At 49.1% G+C, this 22,154-nt stretch overlaps 1 protein-coding gene across 1 annotated transcript in view; it reads right to left on the reverse strand.

The window, feature by feature from the left end:
* LOC132820307 (FERM and PDZ domain-containing protein 1-like) overlaps positions 1-22,154 on the reverse strand; it is a 55,731-nt gene that overhangs the window by 28,331 nt on the left and 5,246 nt on the right. Inside the window, exons 4-7 of the mRNA XM_060832331.1 lie at positions 20,404-20,449; positions 18,043-18,147; positions 14,742-14,837; positions 635-760 (exon numbers count right to left, since the gene is read on the reverse strand). Of these exons, the coding sequence (XP_060688314.1) occupies positions 635-760; positions 14,742-14,837; positions 18,043-18,147; positions 20,404-20,449 (373 nt within the window). The remainder of the gene's footprint in view (positions 1-634; positions 761-14,741; positions 14,838-18,042; positions 18,148-20,403; positions 20,450-22,154) is intronic.

Consider the following 22,154-nt stretch of genomic DNA (forward strand, 5'->3'; position numbering starts at 1 on the left):
TTCTGCTGTTACATCCTTCCTTTGGTAGATGGATCCAAACTGTACACAGTCGTTTAGGTGTGACCTCACCAATATCCTGGAATTGTTGTGAGAAGACTGTTTGACTCCTATATCCAATCCAACTTTTTATCCAAAGTGAACGTACAATTTGCCTTCCCAGAAAAGTGATTACCAGGAAATACCATAGGTAATGCAGAGAGACATCTTCTTCACTCCTATGTTGTGTAATATTGATCAGCATTTCTGAACCAGAATTTGATAAAGCCAAGAGATGCTGCTTTGTTCAAATTCCATTTACAAAGTCTCCAAAAACAGAACTTTTCTTTAGGCTGCAGCAAATGGAACAAACTATTCAAAATGCCAGATTTGGACAGCAGTCCAATGTTAGGTAACAAAGCCAACAGATATAGAGGCAAAAACAGAAGTTGCTGGAAAAGCTCATTTGTGAAGAGAAATCAGAGTTATTGTGACCCGGTGGGTCCAGTGACCCTTCCTCAGAACTGATACAGAGGATGGTTAAGGGTTTCATTCTGTAGACATACATGTGGGTAACTTTAGTTGTCTACTTAAAAGCTTGCAAACTCTCAAGGATATCACTCCCTCATGTAAACAGTTCAAAGAAACCCCAACGTACCTGCTCAATGAGTTCATCATCATGTAAGATATAGATCTTGTTGACAGTGTATCGTTCCTTCAAAACCAGAGCAAAATGCTCAATACAACGGATGGATAACTTTGACTTCAGGGTGAGAATGATATCCTTTCAAATTTCAGTAGAAAGGGAAAACAAAATTAATTTCTTATTGCCTTTCTGAATTTCCTGTTGAAGATATATGGTTGTATTACCTATCCCCAGCTGCCTCACAGCGCCAGAGACTTGGGTTCAATTCCCGCCTCAGGCAACTGACTGTGTGGAGTTTGCACATTCTCCCTGTGTCTGTGGGTTTCCTTCGGGTGCTCCGGTTTCCTCCCACAGTCCAAAGATGTGCAGGTTAGGTGAATTGGCCATGCTAAATTGCCCGTAGTGTTTGGTGTAGGGGAATGGGTCTGGGTGGGTTGAGCTTCGGTGGGTCGGTGTGGACTTGTTGGGCCGAAGGGCCTGTTTCCACACTGTAAGTAATCTAATATAAAATCCTCTCCTATTGGCTGATTCCTGGGACGAAGAGGTTGAGTTCTCAGGAACGGCTAAACAGGTTCGGCCATTATTCACTCGAGTGTAGAAGAATGAGGGGTGACCTGATTGAAACATATAGGATTCTCAGGGAACGTGAAAGGCTGGATGTTGAGAAGATGTTTCCACTTGTTGGGGAATCTCAAACTAGGGGACATAGTTACAGAATGACATGGAAAAAAATTTCTTTTCCTGAAGCAAGGTAAATATCTGAATTCTCGTTCACAAGGAGTTGTGGAGTTGAGATCCCTGAAAGTATTTAAAGAAGCACGAGGTAGATATTTAAAATATTAAGACGTGAGCATGAAACAGGAGTTGAGGGCTGGAGCAGATCAGCCATGATCTTGCATAATGGCAGGATAGGAGTCAGGGAGCTAAATGGCCTACTTCTCCACTTGTTCCTTATGTTCTTACGATCTAAGAAGACTCCGAAGCAACATGATAATAAGCACTGCAGAAATATGAAGGAAAAAGTGTTAAATCATCCCTAACATCCTGCCTTACTCACTGCCCAAGTCTACAGTCCCTGTTCCATTCACAGTCTACATCTGCTGCTGCATTGCTGTGGGAACCCCCTGCTCTATCCAGTGTCCCAACCTCATCCTCCATCCACATTCATACCCACTTCTCCACCCATTCTTCGAACCCCTTCTCCACCCACTCCCCCAAACCCCCATCCCCATCCACTCTCCCAAACACCCATCACCATCCACTCTCCCAAACTCCCATCCCCATCCACTCTCCCAAACTCCCGTCCCCATCCACTCTCCCAAACCCCCGTCCCCATCCATTCTCCCAAACCCCCGTCCCCATCCAGTCTCCCAAACTCCCAGCCCAATCAACTTTCCAAAACCCCCGTCCCCATCCACTCTCCCAAACTCCCGTCCCCATCCACTCACCCAAACCCCCGTCCCCATCCACCCTCCCAAACTCCCGTCCCCATCCACTCTCCCAAACCCCCGTCCCCATCCACTCTCCCAGCCCCCTTCTCCCCCAACTCTCCCAAACCCCTTCTCCAAACACTCTCCCAAAGCCCCTTCTCCACCCACTCTCCCAGCCCCCTACTCCACCCATTCTTCAAACTCCTTCTCCACCCACACTCCCAAACCCCCGTCCTCATCCACTCTCCCAGCCCCCTTCTCCCCCCACTCTCCCAAACCCCTTCTCCAAAATCTCTCCCAAAGCCCCTACTCCACCCACTCTCGCAGCCAACTTCTCCACCCAGTCTTCGAACCCCTTCTCCACCCTCTCCCAAAGCCTCGTCCACATTCCACTCTCCCAAAACACCGTCTCAATCCACTCTCCCAGCTCCCTTCTCCACCCACTCTCCCAACCCTCTTCTCCACCCACTCTCCCAAAGCCCCTTCTCCACCCACTCTCCCAGCCGCTTTCTCCACCCACTCTCCCAGCCCCCTTCTCCACGCACTCTCCCAGTCCCCTTCTCCACCCACTCTCCCAACCTTCTTCTCCACCCACTCTCCCAGCCCCTTCTCAATCCACGCTCCCAACTCCTTCCCCACCCACTATACCAGCCTCTTTCCCCATCCACTCTCCCAACCCCCTTCTCCACCCACTGTCCCATTGCCCTACTCCACTGTTCCAACCCCCTTTCCCATACACTCTCCCAAACCCACCCTCCCCATCCACTCTCCCAGCCCCCTTCTCCAACCACTCACCCAAACCCCCGTCCCCATCCACTCTCCCAAACCCTCATCCCCATCCACTCGCCCAGCCCCCTTTTCCACCCATTCTTCGAACCCCTTCTCCACCCACTCTCCCAGCCCCCTTCTCACCCACTCTCCCAGCACACTTTCCCATCCACTGTCCCAACCTCCTTCTCCTCCCACTCTCCAAATGACCTTCTCCACCCACTCTCCCAACCCCCTTCTCCACCCACTCTCCCAGCCCCATTCTCCACCCACTCTCCCAGCAACCTTCTCCACCCACTCTCCCTGCCCCCTTCTCCACCCACTCTTCCAACCTTCTTCTCTGCCCACTCTCACAGCCCATTATCCATCCACTCTCCCAACTCCTTCTCCACCCACTCTACCAGCCTTTTTCCCCATCCACACTCCCTACCCCCTTCTCCACCCACTCTCCCAACCCCCTTCTCCACCCACTCACCCAAAACCCGTCCCCATCCACTCTCCCAAACCCCCGTCCCCATCCACTATCCCAAACACCCGTCACCATCCACTCTCCCAAACCCCCGTCCCCATTCACTCTCCCAAACCCCCGTCCTCATCCACTCTCCCAAACACCCGTCCCCATCCACTCTCCCAAACCCACGTCCCCATCCACTCTCCCAGCCCCCTTCTCCCCCAACTCTTCCAAACCCCTTCCCCAAACACTCTCCCAAAGCCCCTTCTCCACCCACTCTCCCTGCCCCCTTTTCCACCCATTCTTCAAACCCCTTCTCCACCCACACTCCCAAACCCCCGTCCCCATCCACTCTCCCAGCCCCCTTCTCCCCCCACTCTCCCAAACCCCTTCTCCAAACACTCTCCCAAAGCCCCTTCTCCACCCACTCTCCCAGCCCCCTTCTCCACCCAGTCTTCGAACCCCCTTCTCCACCCTCTCCCAAAGCCTCGCCCACATTCCACTCTCCCAAACCACCGTCACAATCCACTCTCCCAGCTCCCGTCTCCACCCACTCTCCCAACCCTCTTCTCCACCCACTCTCACAAAGCCCCTTCTCCACCCACTCTTCCAGCTCCCATCTACACCCACTCTCCCAGCCGCTTTCTCCACCCACTCTCCCAGCCCCCTTCTCCACGCACTCTCCCAGCCCCCTTCTCCAAGCACTCTCCCAGCCCCCTTCTCACCCACTCTCCCAGCACACTTCCCCATCCACTCTCCCAACCCCCTTCTCCTCCCACTCTCCCAACCTTCTTTTCCACCCACTCTCCCAGCACCCTTCTCCAATCATCTCTCCCAGCGCCCTTCTCCACCCACTCTCCCAACCTTCTTCTCCACCCACTCTCGCAGCCTCTTCTCCATCCACTCTCCCAACTCCTTCCCCACCCACTCTATCAGCCTCTTTCCCCATCCACACTCCCAACCCCATTCCCCACCCACTCTCCCATTGCCCTACTCCACTGTTCCAACCGCCTTTCCCATACACTCTCCCAAACCCACCCTCCCCATCCACTCTCCCAGCCCCCTTCTCCACCCACTCTCCCAGCCACCTTTGCGACCCACTCTCCCAGCCCCCTTCTCCACCCACTCACCCAAACCCCCAACCAATTCACTCTACCAAACCCTCATCCCCATCCATTCGCCCAGCCCCCTTTTCCAACCATTCTTCGAACTCCTTCTCCACCCATTCTCCCAGCCCCCTTCTCCACCCACTCTCCCAGCACACTTTCCCATCCACTCTCCCAAGCCCCTTCTCCACACACTCTCCCAACCTTCTTCTCTACCCACTCTCCCAGCCCCTTCTCCATCCACTCTCCCAACCCCTTCCCCACCCACTCTACCAGCCTTTTTCCCCATCCACACTCCCAAACCCCTTCCCCACCCACTCTCCCAACCCCCTTCTCCACCCACTCTCCCATTGCCCTACTCCACTGTTCCAACCCCCTTTCCCATACACTCTCCCAAACCCACCCTCCGCATCCACTCTCCCAGCCCCCTTCTCCACCCACTCTCCCAGCCACCTTCTCGACCCACTCTCCCAGCCCCCTTCTCCACCCACTCACCCAAACCCCCGTCCCCATCCACTCTCCCAAACCCCCTTCCCTATCCTCTCCCCCAAACCCTCATCCCCATCCACTCGCCCTGCCCCCTTTTCCACACACTCTCCCAGCCCCCTTCTCACCCACTCTCCCAGCACACTTTCCCATCCACTCTCCCAACCCCCTTCTCCTCCACTCACCCAATGACCTTCTCCACCCACTCTCCCAAATCCCTTCTCCACCCACTCTCCCAAACCCCTTCTCCACCCACTTTCCCAGCCCCCTTCTCCACCCACTCTCCGAACCCCCTTCTCCACCCACTCTCCCAAACCCCTTCTCCACCCACTTTCCCAGCCCCCTTCTCCACCCACTCTCCGAACCCCCTTCTCCACCCACTCTCCCAAACCCGTTCTCCACCCACTCTCCCAGCACCCTTCTCCACCCACTCTCCCAGCACCCTTCTCCACCCACTTTCCCAACCTTCTTCTCCACCCAATCTCCCAGCCCCTTCTCCATCCACTCTCCCAACTCCTTCCCCACCCACTCTACCAGCCTCTTTCCCCATCCACACTCCCAACTCCCTTCCCCACCCACTCTCCCAAATCCCTTCTCCACCCACTCTCCCAGCCCCATTTCTCCATCCACTCTCCCAGCCCCCTTCTCCACCCACTCTCGCAGCCATCTTCTCGACACACTCTCCCAGCCCCCTTCTCCACCCACTCACCCAAACCCCCGTCCCCATCCACTCTCCCAAACCCCCTTCCCTATCCACTCTCCCAAACCCTCATCCCCATCCACTCGCCCTGCCCCCTTTTCCACACAATCTCCCAGCCCCCTTCACACCCACTCTCCCAGCACACTTTCCCATCCACTCTCCCAACCCCCTTCTCCTCCCACTCTCCCAATGACCTTCTCCACCCTCTCTCCCAAACCCCTTCTCCACCCACTCTCCCAAACCCATTCTCCACCCACTCTCCCAGCCCTTCTCCACCCACTCTCCGAACCCCCTTCTCGACCCACTCTCCCAGCTCCCTTCTCCACCCACTCTCCCAGCACCTTTCTCCACCCACTCTCCCAGCACCCTTCTCCACCCACTTTCCTAACCTTCTTCTCCACCCAATGTCCCAGCCCCTTCTCCATCCACTCTCCCAACTCCTTCCCCACCCACTCTATCAGCCTCTTTCCCCATCCACACTCCCAACTCCCTTCCCCACCCACTCTCCCAATCTCCTTCTCCACCCACTCTCCCATTGCCCTACTCCACTGTTCCAAACCCCTTTCACATACACTCTCCCAAACCCATCCTCCGCACCACTCTCCCAGCCCCCTTCTCCACCCACTCACCCAAACCTCTGTCCCCATCCACTCTCCCAGACCCACTTCCCTATCCACTCTCCCAAACGCTCATCCCCATCCACTCGCCCAGCCCCCTGCTCCACCCATTCTTCGAACCCATTCTCCACCCACTCTCCCAGCCCCCTTCTCCACCCACTCTCCCAGCACACTTTCCCATCCACTCTCCCAACCCCCTTCTCCTCCCTCTTTCCCAATGACCTTCTCCACCCACTCACCCAAACCCCTTCCCCACCCACTCTCCAAAACCCCTTCTCCACCCACTCTCCCAACCCCCTTCTCCACACACTCTCCCAACCCCCTTCTACACGCACTCTCCCAGCCCCATTTCTCCACCCACTCTCCCAACCCCCTTCTTCACCCACTCTCCCAGCAACCTTCTCCACCCACTCTCCCAGCACCCTTCTCCACCCACTCTCCCAACCTTCTTCTCCATCCACACTCCCAATCCCCTTCCCCACCCACTCTCCCAACCCCCTTCGCCACCCACTCTCCCATTGCCCTACTCCACTGTTCCAACCCCCTTTCACATACACTCTCCCAAACCCACCCTCCCTATTCACTCTCCCAAACCCCTTCTCCACACACTCTCCAAGCCCCATTTCTCCACCCACACTCCAGCACACTTCTCTATCCACTCTCCCAACCCCCTTCTCCTCCCACTCTCCCAACCCCCTTTTCCACCCACGCTCCCAGCCCTTTCTCAATCCACGCTCCCAACTCCTTCCCCACCCACTCTACCAGCCTCTTTCCCCATCCACACTACCAACCCCCTTCCCCACCCACTCTCCCAACCCCCTTCTCCACCCACTCTCCTGTTGCCCTACTCCACTGTTCCAACCCCCTTTCCCATACACTCTCCCAAACCCATCCTCCCTATTCACTCTCCCAGCCCCCTTCGCCACCCAATCTCCAAGCCCCATTTCTCCACCCACTCTCCAGCACACTTCCCCATCCACTCTCCCAACACCCTTCTCCTCCCACTCTCCCAAACCCTCATCCCCATCCACTTCCCAAATCCCCATCCACATCCACTCTCCCAGCCCCTTCTCCACCCATTCTTCGTACCCGTTCTCCACCCACTCACCCAAATCCCCGTCCCCGTCCACTCTCCCAAACCCTCGTCCCCATCCACTCTCCCAGCCCCGCTCTCCACCTATTCTTTGAACCCCTTCTCCACACAGTCTCCCAAAGCCTCGTCCACATTCCACTCTCCCAAACCCCCGTCCCCATCCATTCTCTCAGCCCCCTTCTCCCCCCACTCTTCCAAAGCCCCTTCTCCACCCACTCTCCCAGCCACCTTCTCCCCCAACTCTCCCAGTCCCCTTCTCCACCCAATCTCCAAGCCCCATTTCCCCACCCACTCTCCCAGCACACTTCCCCATCCACTCTCCCAACCCCCTTCTCCTCCCACTCTCCCAATGCCCTTGTCCACCCACTCTCCCAACATCTTTCTCCAACCAATCTCTCAGCCCACCTCTCCATCCACCCTCCCAGTCCCCTTCTCCACCCACTCTCTCCGTCCCCTTCTCCACCCACTTTCCCAGTCCCCTTCTCCACCCACTCTCCCAGCCCCCTTCTCCACCCACTCTCCCAGCCCCCGTCTTCACCCACTCTCCCAGCCTCCTTCTCCATCCACTCTCCCAGCCCCCATCTCCACCCACTCTCCCAGCACACCCGCCCATCCACTCTCCCAACCCCATCTCCTCCCGCTCTCCCAATGCCCTTTTCCACCCACTCTCCCAGCCCCCTTCACCACCCAATCTCCCAAACCCCTTCTCCACCCACTCTCCCAACCCCCTTCTATACCCGCTCTCCCAGCCCCCTGCTCCACCCACTCTCCCAGCTCACTTCTCCACCCACTCTCCTAGCCCCTGTCTTCACCCACTCTCCCAGCCTCCTTCTCCATGCACTCTCCCAGTCCCCTTCTCCACCCACTCTCACAACCTTCTTCTCCACCCACACTCCCAACCCCCTTCTCCACCCACTCTCCCAATGCCCTTCTCCACTGTTCCAACCCCCTTTCACATCCAGTCTCCCAAACCCCTCCCTCCCCATCCACTTTCCCAGTCCCCACCTTCACCCACCCTTCCAACCCCTTCTCCTCCCACTCTCCCAAACCCCTTCTCCACCCACTCTCCCAGCCCCCTTCTCCACCTACTCTCCCAGCCCCCTACTCCACCCACTCTCCCAAAGCTCCTTCTCCACCCACTTTCCCAGCCCCCTTCTCCACCCACTCTCCCAGCCCTCTTCTCCCCCTACTCTTCCAAAGCCCCTTCTCCACCCACTCTCCCAGTCGTCTTCTCCACCCAATCTCCAAGCCCCATTTCCCCACCCACTCTCCCAGCACACTTCCCCATCCACTCTCCCAACCCCCTTCTCCTCCCACTCTCCCAATGCCCTTCTCCACCCACTCTCCCAACATCTTTCTCCAACCACTCTCTCAGCCCACCTCTCCATCCACCCTCCCAGTCCTCTTCTCCACCCACTCTCTCAGTCCCCTTCTCCACCCACTCTCCCAGTCCCCTTCTCCACCCACTCTTCCAAACCCCTTCTCCACCCACTTTCCCAGTCCCCTTCTCCACTCAATCTCCCAAAGCTCCTTCTCCACCCACTCTTCCAACCCCCTTCTCCAACCACTCTCGCAGTCCAATTCTCCACCCACCCTCCCAGTCCTCTTCTCCACCCACTCTCCCAGTCCCCTTCTTCACCCACTCTCCCAGTCCCCTTGTCCACCCACTCTCCCAGTCCCCTTCTCCACCCACTCTACCAAACCCCTTCTCCACCCACTCTCCCAACCTTCTCCTCCATCCACTCTCCCAACCCCCTTCTCCTCCCACTCTCCCAACCCCCTTCTCCAACCACTCTCGCAGTCCAATTCTCCACCCACTCTCCCAGCCCTCTTCTCCACCCACCCTCCCAGTCCTCTTCTCCACCCACTCTCCCAGTCCCCTTCTCCACCCACTGACCCAGTCCCCTTGTCCCCCACTCTCCCAGTCCCCTTCTCCACCCACTCTACCAAACCCCTTCCCCATCCACCATCCCAACCCCCTTCTCCACCTACTCTCCCAATGCCATTCTCCCCCTGTTCCAACCCCCTTTCACATCCACTCTCCCAATCCCCATCTTCACCCACTCTCCCAACCCCCTTCTCCACCCACTCTCCCAAACCCCTTCTCCACCCACTCTCCCAAACCACTTCCCCACCCACCCAACAAAACCCCTTCTCCACCCACCCTCCCATGCACCTTCTCCACTCACTCTCCCAAATCCCTTCTCCACCCACTCGCCCAGCCTCCTTCTCCATCCACTCTCCCAGCCCCCATCTCCACCCACTCTCCCAGCACACTCCCCCATCCACTCTCCCAACCCCTTCTCCTCCCACTCTCCCAATGCCCTTTTCCACCCACTCTCCCAGCCCCCTTCACCACCCAATCTCCCAAACCCCTACTCCACCCACTCTCCCAACCCCCTTCTATACCCGCTCTCCCAGCCCCCTGCTCCACCCACTCTCCCAGCTCACTTCTCCACCCACTCTCCTAGCCCCTGTCTTCACCCACTCTCCCAGCCTCCTTCTCCATGCACTCTCCCAGTCCCCTTCTCCACCCACTCTCACAACCTTCTTCTCCACCCACACTCCCAACCCCCTTCTCCACCCACTCTCCCAATGCCCTTCTCCACTGTTCCAACCCCCTTTCACATCCAGTCTCCCAAACCCCTCCCTCCCCATCCACTTTCCCAGTCCCCATCTTCACCCACCCTCCCAACCCCTTCTCCACCCACTCTCCCAGCCCCCTTCTCCACCTACTCTCCCAGCCCCCTTCTCCACCCACTCTCCCAGCCCCCTTCTCCACCTACTCTCCCAGCCCCCTTCTCCACCCACTCTCCCAAAGCTCCTTCTCCACCCACTTTCCCAGACCCCTTCTCCACCCACTCTCCCAGTCCCGTTCTCCACCCACTCTCTCAAACCCCTTCTCCACCCACTCTCCCAAACCCCTTCTCCACCCACTCTCCCAACCTTCGGCTCCACCCACTCTCCCAACCCCCTTCCCCATCCACCATCCCAACCGCTTTCTTCACCCACCCTCCCAAACCCCTTCTCCATCCGCTGTCCAAACCCCCTCCTCCATCCACTCACTACATCTCTTGCTCTATAGGTTGTCCAAACCTCTGCACCATCCACAATCCTGGTGCCTAATATATCAACTCAGAGGGCATGAAGTTCCTCTTTTTTCTCACACTGGCTTTCAGTGGTGAGTAATGTACCCCTGCCCTTGGCTGAGAAGACAGTCAGAGCTGACTGGTAAGCCTGGGCGAGTTTCCTGGCCCTTCATTGGGCTCAATGCTAGTATCCTGGGTTGTCAGAAATTGCCTGCCAATCAGAGGCTAGCAGCCTTTGAGTCCTGAAGTCAGGCAAGGCCTACTCATCATGAGATCCAGCTGCAATAACACAAGTCTTCTTTATCTTCTTGTCACAGTGTGGGAAGACAATGGGGGATGGTCATGGAGTTTAGAGGTAGATGCCATTTGGGGTAACTGGAGATCCCCCCTCCCAATCCGGCAGCGAGGTCACCCTGGTTTTCCAGGGAAACCAACACCAGCAGGAATGTAAAGAGAGAGACATCGAAGGTGGTCATTTGACGCTCATCAGTGGCCAATAATTGATTACTTAAGACCTTAGCAGATTGAATAGGTTGCCAATGGACTTTCTTGACTAGAACTAATTGGTGACCAGACATAAAGGTCGAGGGGGTTACCGTATCTCCCAGTACCTCTGCCATTGGCAGGAACAGGGCCCATTGTAATTAGCAGTCGTTCTTGCTTCCCTTTCCAACATCTATTGTCTGTCCTGTTCTGTCAATGTCTAAAAGCTTTTTTAATTGCTGGATAAATGCAAAAATGGAAAAGCATTTTTGGAGTTGACTTATTTCAGTTATCATCCATGAATCTTGACAATCCTCACTGCAGAATTTGGCCTTTAGTGGATAAATGCTTTCATCCATTACGCAGTGAATACAAGACTTTGGATATTACCTTGAAAGTCAGATTAAAAATCAAGTGTTGATCGAGAAGCTTACATCAATAATTTTTGTTCTATGTTATGTTTGCTATTCTGCAGATTCGGTTGCTTTTGTATACTGTTCATGTGCATTAAAGAAATCGACAGCATTAGGACAACACATTTTTATCACCAAAAGATGTTCCACAGTGCTTTAATGCTAAAGAGCTACTTCTGAAACGTGGTCAGTATTGTACCTCAAAGTTTGCTCATTTCACAGATTACCAGATGGCTACAGTATAATCAATCTTGCTCTTTCAGTTCATAACCAAATTAAATTCTTAAAGAAATTATTGAACTATGATTCCATTCCAACCTCCAATGTCTCCAGAATGTCAGACTTTGGAATCACATTCAGTACTGATGAGAGAAGATTTCTTCAAACTGAATACCAGAAAGACTAAAGCTATTATCTTCAAGTCCTGCTGTGTTCTCTAGTTACCAATTCCACCTCGGTCTCAACTAGCTGAGGCTGAACCAGACTTTGCAACCTGGGAACCACATTTGACCAGAGATCCTACCACAAATCCACATCATCACTAAGACTGCCTATATCCCACCTCAATACTATTGCCTGACTCCATCCTCGACTCATCTATTGCTGAAACACTCTACTGCAACTTAATTATATTGAGGTCCGAATTCCTGCCCGGTGTTCCATCCCCCACCCTTCATAGATGATAGCTTAGCCAAAAATCTGTTGCCTACATTTAACTTACAGGTTCCTGTTCACCTGAACTCTGTCTCTTTGGTGTACATTGACTTGACCATTATCCTTCATTTCAAAACCCTCCATTTTCTTGACCATCCTTATTTCTGTGTGTCCTCCACTACTACCATCCTCCAAGACATCTACATTCTTCAAATTCTGGCCTCATTCAACTCCCTGACTTTAAACATTCCATCGCTGATAGCCAAGTTCAGCATTTCCCTGCCTTTCCATTCCTTTCACCTCCTTTAAGGCACATCGCTTTCACTAAGAGTTCTATCATTTATCCTAGTATCTCTTTATATGATTTGTGTCAATTTTGGTTTCATAAATGTCCTGTGAAACACCTGAGTAAATACACTCTCTAAATGCAGATTGTTGTCATTGATGTTGTTAATAAAAATCATGTTAATATAAGAGGCAGATCAGAATACTGAGACTCTGAAATAAAAAAATAGAAAAAGCTGGAAATAATAAACTGGTCAGGCTGTATCTATGGAGAGAGAAACAAAATTAAAGTTTCAGCATTAATGAAGAGCGTATTTCAGAATTAGAGAGAGTTGGAGATGTAACAGGTTCAAAATGAGTATTGCAGACAGAGAGCAGTGAGTGGTGAAACAGAAAAAGGGAAGGTCTGTGATGGAAGGCAGGAGAGATTAAATGACAAGGTTTCACTGGGCAAAACAGGATGTTAATGAAACAAAAATTGGTGATGTAGTAATAGTGAAGAAGGTTATCTCAGAATACAATAGGATCTTGATCAGATGGGTCAATGGGCCGAGGAATGGCAGATGGAGTTTAATTTAGATAACTGTGAGGTGCTGCATTTTGATAGGGCAAATCAGGGCAGGACTTATACACTTAATGGTAAGGTCCTGGGGACTGCTACTGAACAAAGATACTTAGGAGTGCAAGTGCATAGTTCCTTGAAAGTGGAGTTGCAGGTAGACAGGGTGGTGAAGAAGGCAGTTGGCAAGTTTGTCAGTGCATTGGTCAGTGCATTGAATATAGGAATTGAGAGGTCATGTTGCAACTGTACAGGAAACTGGTGAAGCAACTTATAAAATACTACATTCAATTCTGGTCACCGTGCTATAAGAAATACATTCTTAAGCTTGAAAGGGTTCAGAAAATGTTAAAAAGGATATTGCCAGAGTTGGAGGGTTTGAGCTATATGGAGAGGCTGAACAGGCTGGGGCTGTTTTCCCTGAAGTGTCGGAGGCTGAGGGGTGACTTTGTAGAGATTTATAGAAATCAGGAGGGGCATGGATAGGATGACTGGTCAAGGTCATTTTCCCAGGATAGGGGAATCCAAAATTAGAGGGCATAGGTTTAAAGTGAAGGGGAAAAGATTTGACAGGGACCTGACAGGCAACTTTTTCACACAGAGGCTGGTGCATGTATGGAATGAGCTGCCAGAGGATGTGTTGCAGGCTGGTACAATTGCAACATTTAAAAGGCATGTGAATGGGTAGATGAATAGGAAGGGATTAGAGGGGTATGGGCCAAATGTTGGCAAATGGGACTAGATCAGATTGAGATATCTGGTCAGCATGGTTGAGTTGGTCCGAAGGGTCTCTTTCCGTGCTGCATGACTCCATGACTGTATGACAAGACAATCTAACTCATTTCAGTCAATCAGCCTGTTCCTTGAATTTGGAACCAGTCATTTGTTGGATGTTTATGTCTCACCAGTGCTCCCAGAGGAGACCTCTATTTAAAGGTAAGGTGCTGAATCTAACATTTATCAGAATGATAAATCCAATTCAATCTCACTATTATTTATATTAATGAATACTAGATTGCCCATAGCAACTTCCATGGTTAGATAACAAACCTGAGTCTTTACTACACATCATATTGAGGGAAATCACTTAGTGGCCGCAGCTTGTAAAAACATTATGGCACTTGAATGGAAATGTTGATTTACAACATTTAGTGTTCATAAAGCATAAACAAAAATTGTGACAATGGAAAGTAACATTTGTAGACAGGAATGAATGGTCTAGAATTGGTTTTTAAATCAGAGTTAGATTTTAGGTTTTATTGTCACGTGTACTCAAGTATAAAAGTACAGGAGTATGGTGACAAGTTACGATGCCGCCACACACGGCACCACGTTAAGTACAAAGTTAGGGGCAGCACGGTGACTCAGTGGTTAGCACTGCTGCCTCACAGCGCCAGGGACTGGGTTCGATTCCAGCCTCAGGCAACTGTCTGTGTGGGGTTTGCACCTTCTCCCTGTGTTGACGTGGGTTTCCTCCGGGTGCTCTGGTTTCCTCCCACAATCCAAAGATGTGCAGGTTAGGTAAATTGTCCATGCTAAATTGCCCACAGTGTTCAGGGATGTGTAGATTAGTCAGGGGAAATGTAAAGTAATAGTGTAGGGGAATAGGTCTGGATGGGATACTCTTCGGAGGGTCAGTGTGGACTTGTTGGGTCAAAGGGCCTGTTTCCACACTGTAGGGATTCTATAAAAGTTCTACCTAGTTACAAACTTTAAGTACAAAAATAGTGAAATAAAGAAAAAAAGCACCATCAACTCTCTCCTATATCTTTGTCACTAATGCTACTTTAATCCATTGACAACTGAATTAAAAGTTTTCACTCATTTACTGCCCTCTCCACCAAGCCTATCCCCAACACCTCCTCCCTCCCTCCTACCCCACCCGCAGTAGATGGTTAAAATTAATAGTACATTCAAAGCTGAGCAAAATCAACAAACGGGAAAATTCACAGCAAGGAACAAAGAACACCTATAGCCGTCATTACCTTCACTGTTGTATTTTTCTCAAATCGAAAAGCTTTGGTCTGTCCATTTTCCAAATACACCTTGAGAATACCGGGCATTAAGAGTAGCGAGTTACCCTGTGGGGATGATAAAACGCAAAATTCTAGGATTATTTATGAAAACAGATAAGCAAAATAACATAATAGACTCCTCATTACCTTTGTTACAAATACTAAAATGAGGGACAGCAGAGAGAGATTGTGTGTATGCATATATAAAATATATAGGTGTGGATGTATTTGTGCGTATGCATGTGTGTGTGCATGCATTTATATGTTTCTGTGTATCTTTGTGTGTGTGTATGCATTTGTGTGTGTTTGCCTGTGTGTTTGTATGTGTCTGTGTTTGTGTGTGTCTGCGTATGTGTGCCTGTGTGGGTGTCGGTATCTGTGCTTGTGTGTGTGTGTCTGTATCTGTGTCTGTATGCGTCTGCGTTTGTGCATGTGTGTGTCTGTGTCTGTGTGTGTGTGTCTGTGTACCTGTTTTTGTGTTTGTGCTTAGTGATATGTACAGTTTGCCTCCAATATCCCTCCTGAAGTTTCAGATCCAATCTCTCCAGGTATTCATGAACTTCTTGCTGTCATTTTGTTCCAAAGTTCACTCACACACACATCCACAGAAAAGCTCAGCCAATCCTTTGGGATTTAACAACCAAAACAAACCCCATCACAGCCATAGGAGTTTTCTATGTTTTGTCCGGAGACCAAGCCAAACAAAGCAACTGGTTTGGAGGGACTACACTGAAGATCAGGAATCCAGGGTGGGGTTAAGGTAGTGTGCTTCTTATGCCTAAAGTTTCAGATTTCCAGCCTTATTAAGGGCCTTGTGTTAGGTTTGGATTAGATTCCCTATAGTGTGGAAACAGGCCCTTCGGCCCAACCGGTCCACAACGACCCTCCAACGAGTAACTCACCCAGACCCATCCCTCTCTGACTAATGCACCTAACACTATGGGCAATTTAGCACGGCCAATACACCTGACTTGCACATCTTTGTGACTGTGGGAGGAAACCGGAGCACCCGGAGGAAACCCACACAGACACGGGGAGAACATGCAAACTCCACACAGACAATTGACCAAGGCTGGAATCAAACCTGGGACTTTGGTGCTGTGAGGCAGCAGTGCTAACTATTGAGCCACTGTGCTGCCCTAAGTAGAGTTGGTAGATCTAATGAAGGACATACAGTTGCTTCAGATTAGTGAAAGAAGGCCTCAAAACGTGGCTAGTTGGAGGGCACTAAATTTTGTTCTGGGCATCCAAAAAAGTAGTGGCATAACTGAGAGTTGGCACCATGGTATGAAGTATCCAAGGAATAGGAAATTCGACGTTTCGGGCATAAGCCCTTCATCAGGAATGAGGAGAGTGTGCCAAGCAGGCTAAGATAAAAGGTAGGGAGGAGGGACTTGGGGGAGGGGCGATGGAGATGTGATAGGTGGAAGGAGGTCAAGGTGAGGGTGGAGGGTTCCCAGGCGGAAGATGAGGCGCTCCTCCTCCAGCCGTCCAACCAAAAGGAATGAACTCAGATTTCTCCAGTTTCCTCATTTCCCCTCCCCCCACCTTGTCTCAGTCGGTTCCCTCAACGCAGCACCGCCCTCCTAACCTGCAATCTTCTTCCTGACCTCTCCGCCCCCACCCCACTCTGGCCTATCACCCTCACCTTGACCTCCTTCCAACTATCACATCTCCATCGCCCCTCCACCAAGTCCCTCCTCCCTACCTTTTATCTTAGCCTGCTTGGCACACTCTCCTCATTCCTGATGAAGGGCTTATGCCCAAAATGTCGAATTTCCTATTCCTTGGATGCTGCCTAACCTGCTGTGCTTTAACCAGCAACACATTTTCAGCTGTGATCTCCAGCATCTGCAGACCTCATTTTTTACCATGGTATGAAGTATCAGGGGATCCAAAGTCCACACATGTCTGGAGCACAAACTGTTTTTAATAACCTGATGGGAAAGACATACAGGTTCCTTCCAGTTCCACATTATCTGGAGGGAGGCAGAAGTAGGAAACCACAGACCAGTTATGTGTGGCACCTTATCAAATGCTTTCCAGAAGTCCAGATATACTACATCTACAGGACCTCTATTACCCACTTCACTTGTTACATCTTCAAAGAGTTCTAGCAAATTAAATGAATTACTCTTCACAAAGAAAATGAATTATTCTTCATCAAACCACACTGACTGTGGTGGGTTGTTTTTACTTTACAAATGTAATACTACTTAATAATGAATTCAAACAATTTCCCAGTGACAGACAATAAACTAACCATTCTCTGGTTTCCTACTTTCTATTTCCCTCCCGTTTTGAACTATTGTCTTCCATTAGCAATTTTCCAACCACTAGAACCTTTCCAGATTCCAGGACATTTTGGAATACTATAATTAATGTATCCACTATCCCCGCTGTCACTTCCTTTAAGACTATAGGGTATAGGTCATCAGATCCTGGGGACTTGTCTGCCTTTAATCCCAATACTTTGCTCAGAATTTTCTCCCTATTGATGGTGATTGCTACAAATTCTACCTTTTCTATAATCTCTGCATTACCTGTTGAAATTGGGATGGTTTCAGTGTCTTCCACTGTGCAAACTGAGGTAAAATATTGATTTAGAGTCTCTGCCATTTCTGCGCTCCCCACTATTAATTCCTCGACCTCGAAAGGGCCAACATTCATCTTAGCTACTCTCCTTTTTATATACTGATAAAATTATTTGCTGTCCGTTTTTATATTTTGAGCTAGTTTTCTTTCATAATTAACCTTCATTCTTTTTATTACTTTTGAGTCACCCTTTGCTGGTCTTTAAAAGTTTCCCAATCCTCCAGCCTGCCACTGCTCTTTGCAATATGGCATGCCTTAGTTTTTGCCCTTATGTTATCTTTAACTTCCTTAGTTAGCTATGGATGCATTTATCCCTCTTATATTCTTTTCTTCCTTTCTAAATATATTTTAGTTGGAGGAATTAAATATCTCCTTTAATGTTCATCAATGGTCCTACATTTTAGTCTTTCCTCATGGCCCACTGGGCCACATCTGTTGATTTCCCTATGTAATTAGCTTTGTTTAATTCTAAAATACTAGTATGGGACTCAGGTTTCACCAACGCTCGCCACAATCAACATTATTCAGGCCCTCAGGAAGCATAAAACCAATAAGGCACCTAGTGCTTTATAGAAAAATACAAGTTACCCAGTCCAGAACATACTGGGAGCAAATCAGATTAATTATAATCTGGCTGAACTAGTCAGTGGGCTAAATGCCTGTGGAAGGCACAAACCTGTACTTGGCCATTGACGATCACTTCCTCAGCAAAGTGTACTTTGACTGGGTTGCTTTTCAATCTGGCTCGCTTTTCTTCAGTAATAAATGATGACTTGGGCCCCTGTATACAAACAGAAACCATGGCACTTAAAGAACAGCTTTGGCGTTTTGTGTTGACAATGTGTGGCAATTGGGAAAGCCCTGCACTGATGTTCTGAGTTCCAAAAGTTTGATTGTAACCTAAAATACGGACATACAAAGAAGGATCAAGAGAGTAGGCCTATAAACCTACTTCGCTCTTCAATAAAATCACGGCTGTTCTGATTTTATTGTAGGATCCAGGCCCTTCAGCCCAACAAGTCCACCCACCAACCCTCCAAAGTGTAACTCACTCAGACCCATTCTCCAACAGTAACCCCTGACTAATTCACCTAATCTACACACCCCTGAATACAATGGGCAATTTAGCACTACCAATTCACCTCACCTATACATCCCTGAATACAATGGGTAATTTAGCACTACCAATTCACCTGACCTACACATCTTTGGACTGTGGGAGAAAACCGGAACACCAGGAGGAAACCCACACAGACACAGGGAGATTGTGCAAACTCCACATGGTCACCCAAGGCTGGATTACGAACCCAGGTTCCTGGCCCTGTGAGGCAGCACTGCTAACCACTGAGCCATCATGCCTCCTCTTGACTTTAACCTCAACTCTACATTCCTGTATCTCCCTGATAATCTTTCAACTCCTCAGTCATCAGGAATCTGTCTATCTCTGCCTTAAAAAATATTTAAATACTCTGCATCCACTACCTCATGAGGAAGGGAATTCTAAAGGCCCACAACCCTTTGAGAGAAAAAGGGTTTCCTCATCTTTGTTTTAAATGGGTGCCCCCCCCCCCCATTTTAAAATAATGATCTCCAGTTCTCAGATTCTCTCACAGAGGAAACCTGAATTCTTTCAGCATTCACCCGTTCAAGACCCCTTGAGATCTTAGATGTTTTAGTTAATTCACTTCTAACTCTTCAAAACTCCACGGGATACAAGCCCATCCCATCTAGCCTCTCCATCTAAGGCAATCCACTTATTCCAGGTATTCCTTCTCTGAACTGCTTCCGATGCGTTAACATCCTTCCATAAGTACAGTGACCAATACTGTATACAGTACTCCAGATGTGGTCTCCCCAAAGCCCTGTAAAATTAATGTATAATCTCCCTACTCTTGCAGTTAATTCCCTTTGCAATAAACCATTCAAATTGTGCCACGTGACCATTTATATCCATCTGAAAGAGGACATGGCTTCTCAGTTTAATATTTCAACTCTAAAAGTCTAGTGCTTGCCTCAGTCTTGCACTGAAGCTCATCCAATATCCCCGTAATAGCATATACTTCTAACTAGATAGAGAGAGCTGGAGGTCTAGTTGATGGGTGCTGCTCCACTTTAGGATATGCTGAGATTAATGATCAAATCTTCGTTTGTATCCTGCATGAAGCCTGGAAACTTCTTTGATTATGTAGCTTGATAACACATCACACAAGACAAATGGCCACTGAAGCATGAATCAAACCCTTCTGACGTGAGCTGGTTGAATTTGTGTCAAACTTGGAGCAGTGCACAGTCTCATCAAGCCCCATCAAATGTTAATTGAACATAAAGCACCATCCTGTTCTGAGTCAGGTGGCTTTCTGCAAGCTTACTTCAAGACATCTAGTTCTCTTAATGCTAAGGAAACAGGGTCAATTGAAGTTTGATAGATTTTTATTGGAATACTCAGCGACAGTGAGTAGACAGAGATGAGGTACAGCTGACTGAAGGAACAGGCCAAATAGCCTGCTCCTGTTCCCGTGTCCAAGATCAAGTGCTCACTGTAAATGTCAGCATCCATCCCATCTATAGATTTGTTATATCTGTTAGTTATTTCACTTATAAGTCTTCAAAACTCCACGGGATACAAGCCCATCCTGTCTAGCCTCTCCATCTAAGGCATGTCATTCAAACTGCCTTTGCAAATGCCAGACTAAAGTATTTGGGAATGAATCTGAATCACATCGAGTGAATCTCTCTGGACTGCAACCGAGTTGTGAATAAACCCATAGAATCCCAACAGTGTAGAAACAGGTCATTTGGCCCAACAGGTCCATACCGACCCTCTGAAGAGTATCCCACCCAGACCCATTCCCCTACCATATAACTCTACATTTCCCCTGACTAATGCACTTGACCCACACATCCCTGAACACTACGGGCAATTTAGTAATTTAATATGGAAACTTCACACAGACAGTCGCCCGAGGCTGGAATCGAACCGATGACCATGAGTAGCATTGGAAAGCTCTGCTTTTAAAAGTCGAAAGATTGTACTTACAGGGGTATTTCGCAGGACAGTCACTGTAACAGTGTTACCACATTCCCTGCAATAAACAATTTGACAAATATTAAAGCAATATGGGTCCAATGCAGAAAAAAAAGGACACTTGACTAAAACCTGAAAATTAAGCTTATGGCACAGAATATTATTTTCCGGGATCACAGGCTTGAACTTAACAGCAACACATAAGACTCATAAGAGTTGTACAGCGTGGAACCAGACCCTTTTGTCCAACTTGTCCTCACTGACCAGACATCCCAATCTGATCTAGTCCGTCTATCTCACTCAGATTGTAGTTCGATGTTAAAAATAAAATTGCCACGATCTTACAAGCCCCATGGGACTGCTCTCTCATTTGAGAAAGAGAGGTGACTGGTGAATTAGAATTAGGTTCAGTGTCACGTGTGCCCAAGTTACAAAAGTACTGGAGTGCAGTGAAAAGTGTACAATGTCACCAACACACAGTGGCACCTTAAGTACAAAATACCTAGGTATAAATCTCAGGTATAAAATTAGAGAAAATAAAGAAATAAGTTACAGAACATGACAGATATACACAGTATATGTTAGGAAAATAAGAATTAAAGAAATAAAAAGATTCACAATGCAGTCTTTCTATTGTTGGGGGGGTTCAGAACTAGAGGGCATAAGTTTAGAGTGAGAGGGGAAAGATATAAAAGGGATTGAAGAAGCAACGTGTTCACGCAGAGGGTGGTGAATGTATGGAACGAGCTGTCAGAGGAAGTGGTGGAGGCTGGTACAATTACAACATTTAAAAGGCATCTGGATAGGTATATGAATAGGAAAGGTTTAGAGAGATATAGGGCTCAGCGCTGGCAAATGGTATTAGATTAGGTTAGGATATCTGATCAGCATGGATGAGTTGGAGAAGGGTCTGTTTCTGTGCTGTACATCTCTGTGACTCTCTGGCTCTATTAGGGCTTTCTGTAATGGTAGTGGTTTAACTTGAACCTCAGACAAGGGGAAAGGTTGAGAAGGAGAGTCTCTCATGGTAACCTATGTCTACACAAAGACATCAGCATCAGAAACATTTCTGGTAAACAATCGCATTAAAGCTCCAGTGTAAGTCCAGAGTTCAGATACAAAGGGTAAAGATGCCTTCCTATAAGCAGTCTCCCACAGCCCAGATTAAAGCAGAGTGAAGTCTAATGAAGACGTCAGCCTTACACATTCTGAATGTGATCATGAACACATTGGAGATTGAAATACATCCAAAAGAGTACAAGTCATAACTCAGACCAATCTTAGTTTTACATATTTAGTTCTTACAAACCCTGCCTCCAATGTTTGGCATGTATTTAAATTGGGATTGCAGTGAGGTTTTCTACACAGGTGGGAACTCCATTCTATATATTCTGCTAAACAGTTCTTAAGATCCAGCCAGACAACACTGTTTAAGCCCAAGACCCTTGATAACACCTTTAACAGGAAGCAAATCAAATTCAGTAAAGTTACTGACAGATTCTTTTGTAATGATCACCACCTTAGCACTGAATCCTAGAGCTACAAGCATTGGACAGGAGAAATATATTCCAACAAAAGAGGCTCTGGGTTTGACAAATGCACACGCTACATTACACCTTGCTTTGGTTTATCATTTATGAACAATCTTTAACTTAAAATGCTTTCTTTAACTACATTTCTGATAGAATACACTGAATTATAAATAGTGGGACTATGGATACAATGGAGAATTCATCTTAGGTAAGCAAGCAAGAACTCAACTG

Source organism: Hemiscyllium ocellatum, chromosome 11 (assembly GCF_020745735.1).
Source record: "Hemiscyllium ocellatum isolate sHemOce1 chromosome 11, sHemOce1.pat.X.cur, whole genome shotgun sequence".
In the NCBI taxonomy this organism is placed as follows: Eukaryota; Metazoa; Chordata; class Chondrichthyes; order Orectolobiformes; family Hemiscylliidae; genus Hemiscyllium; species Hemiscyllium ocellatum.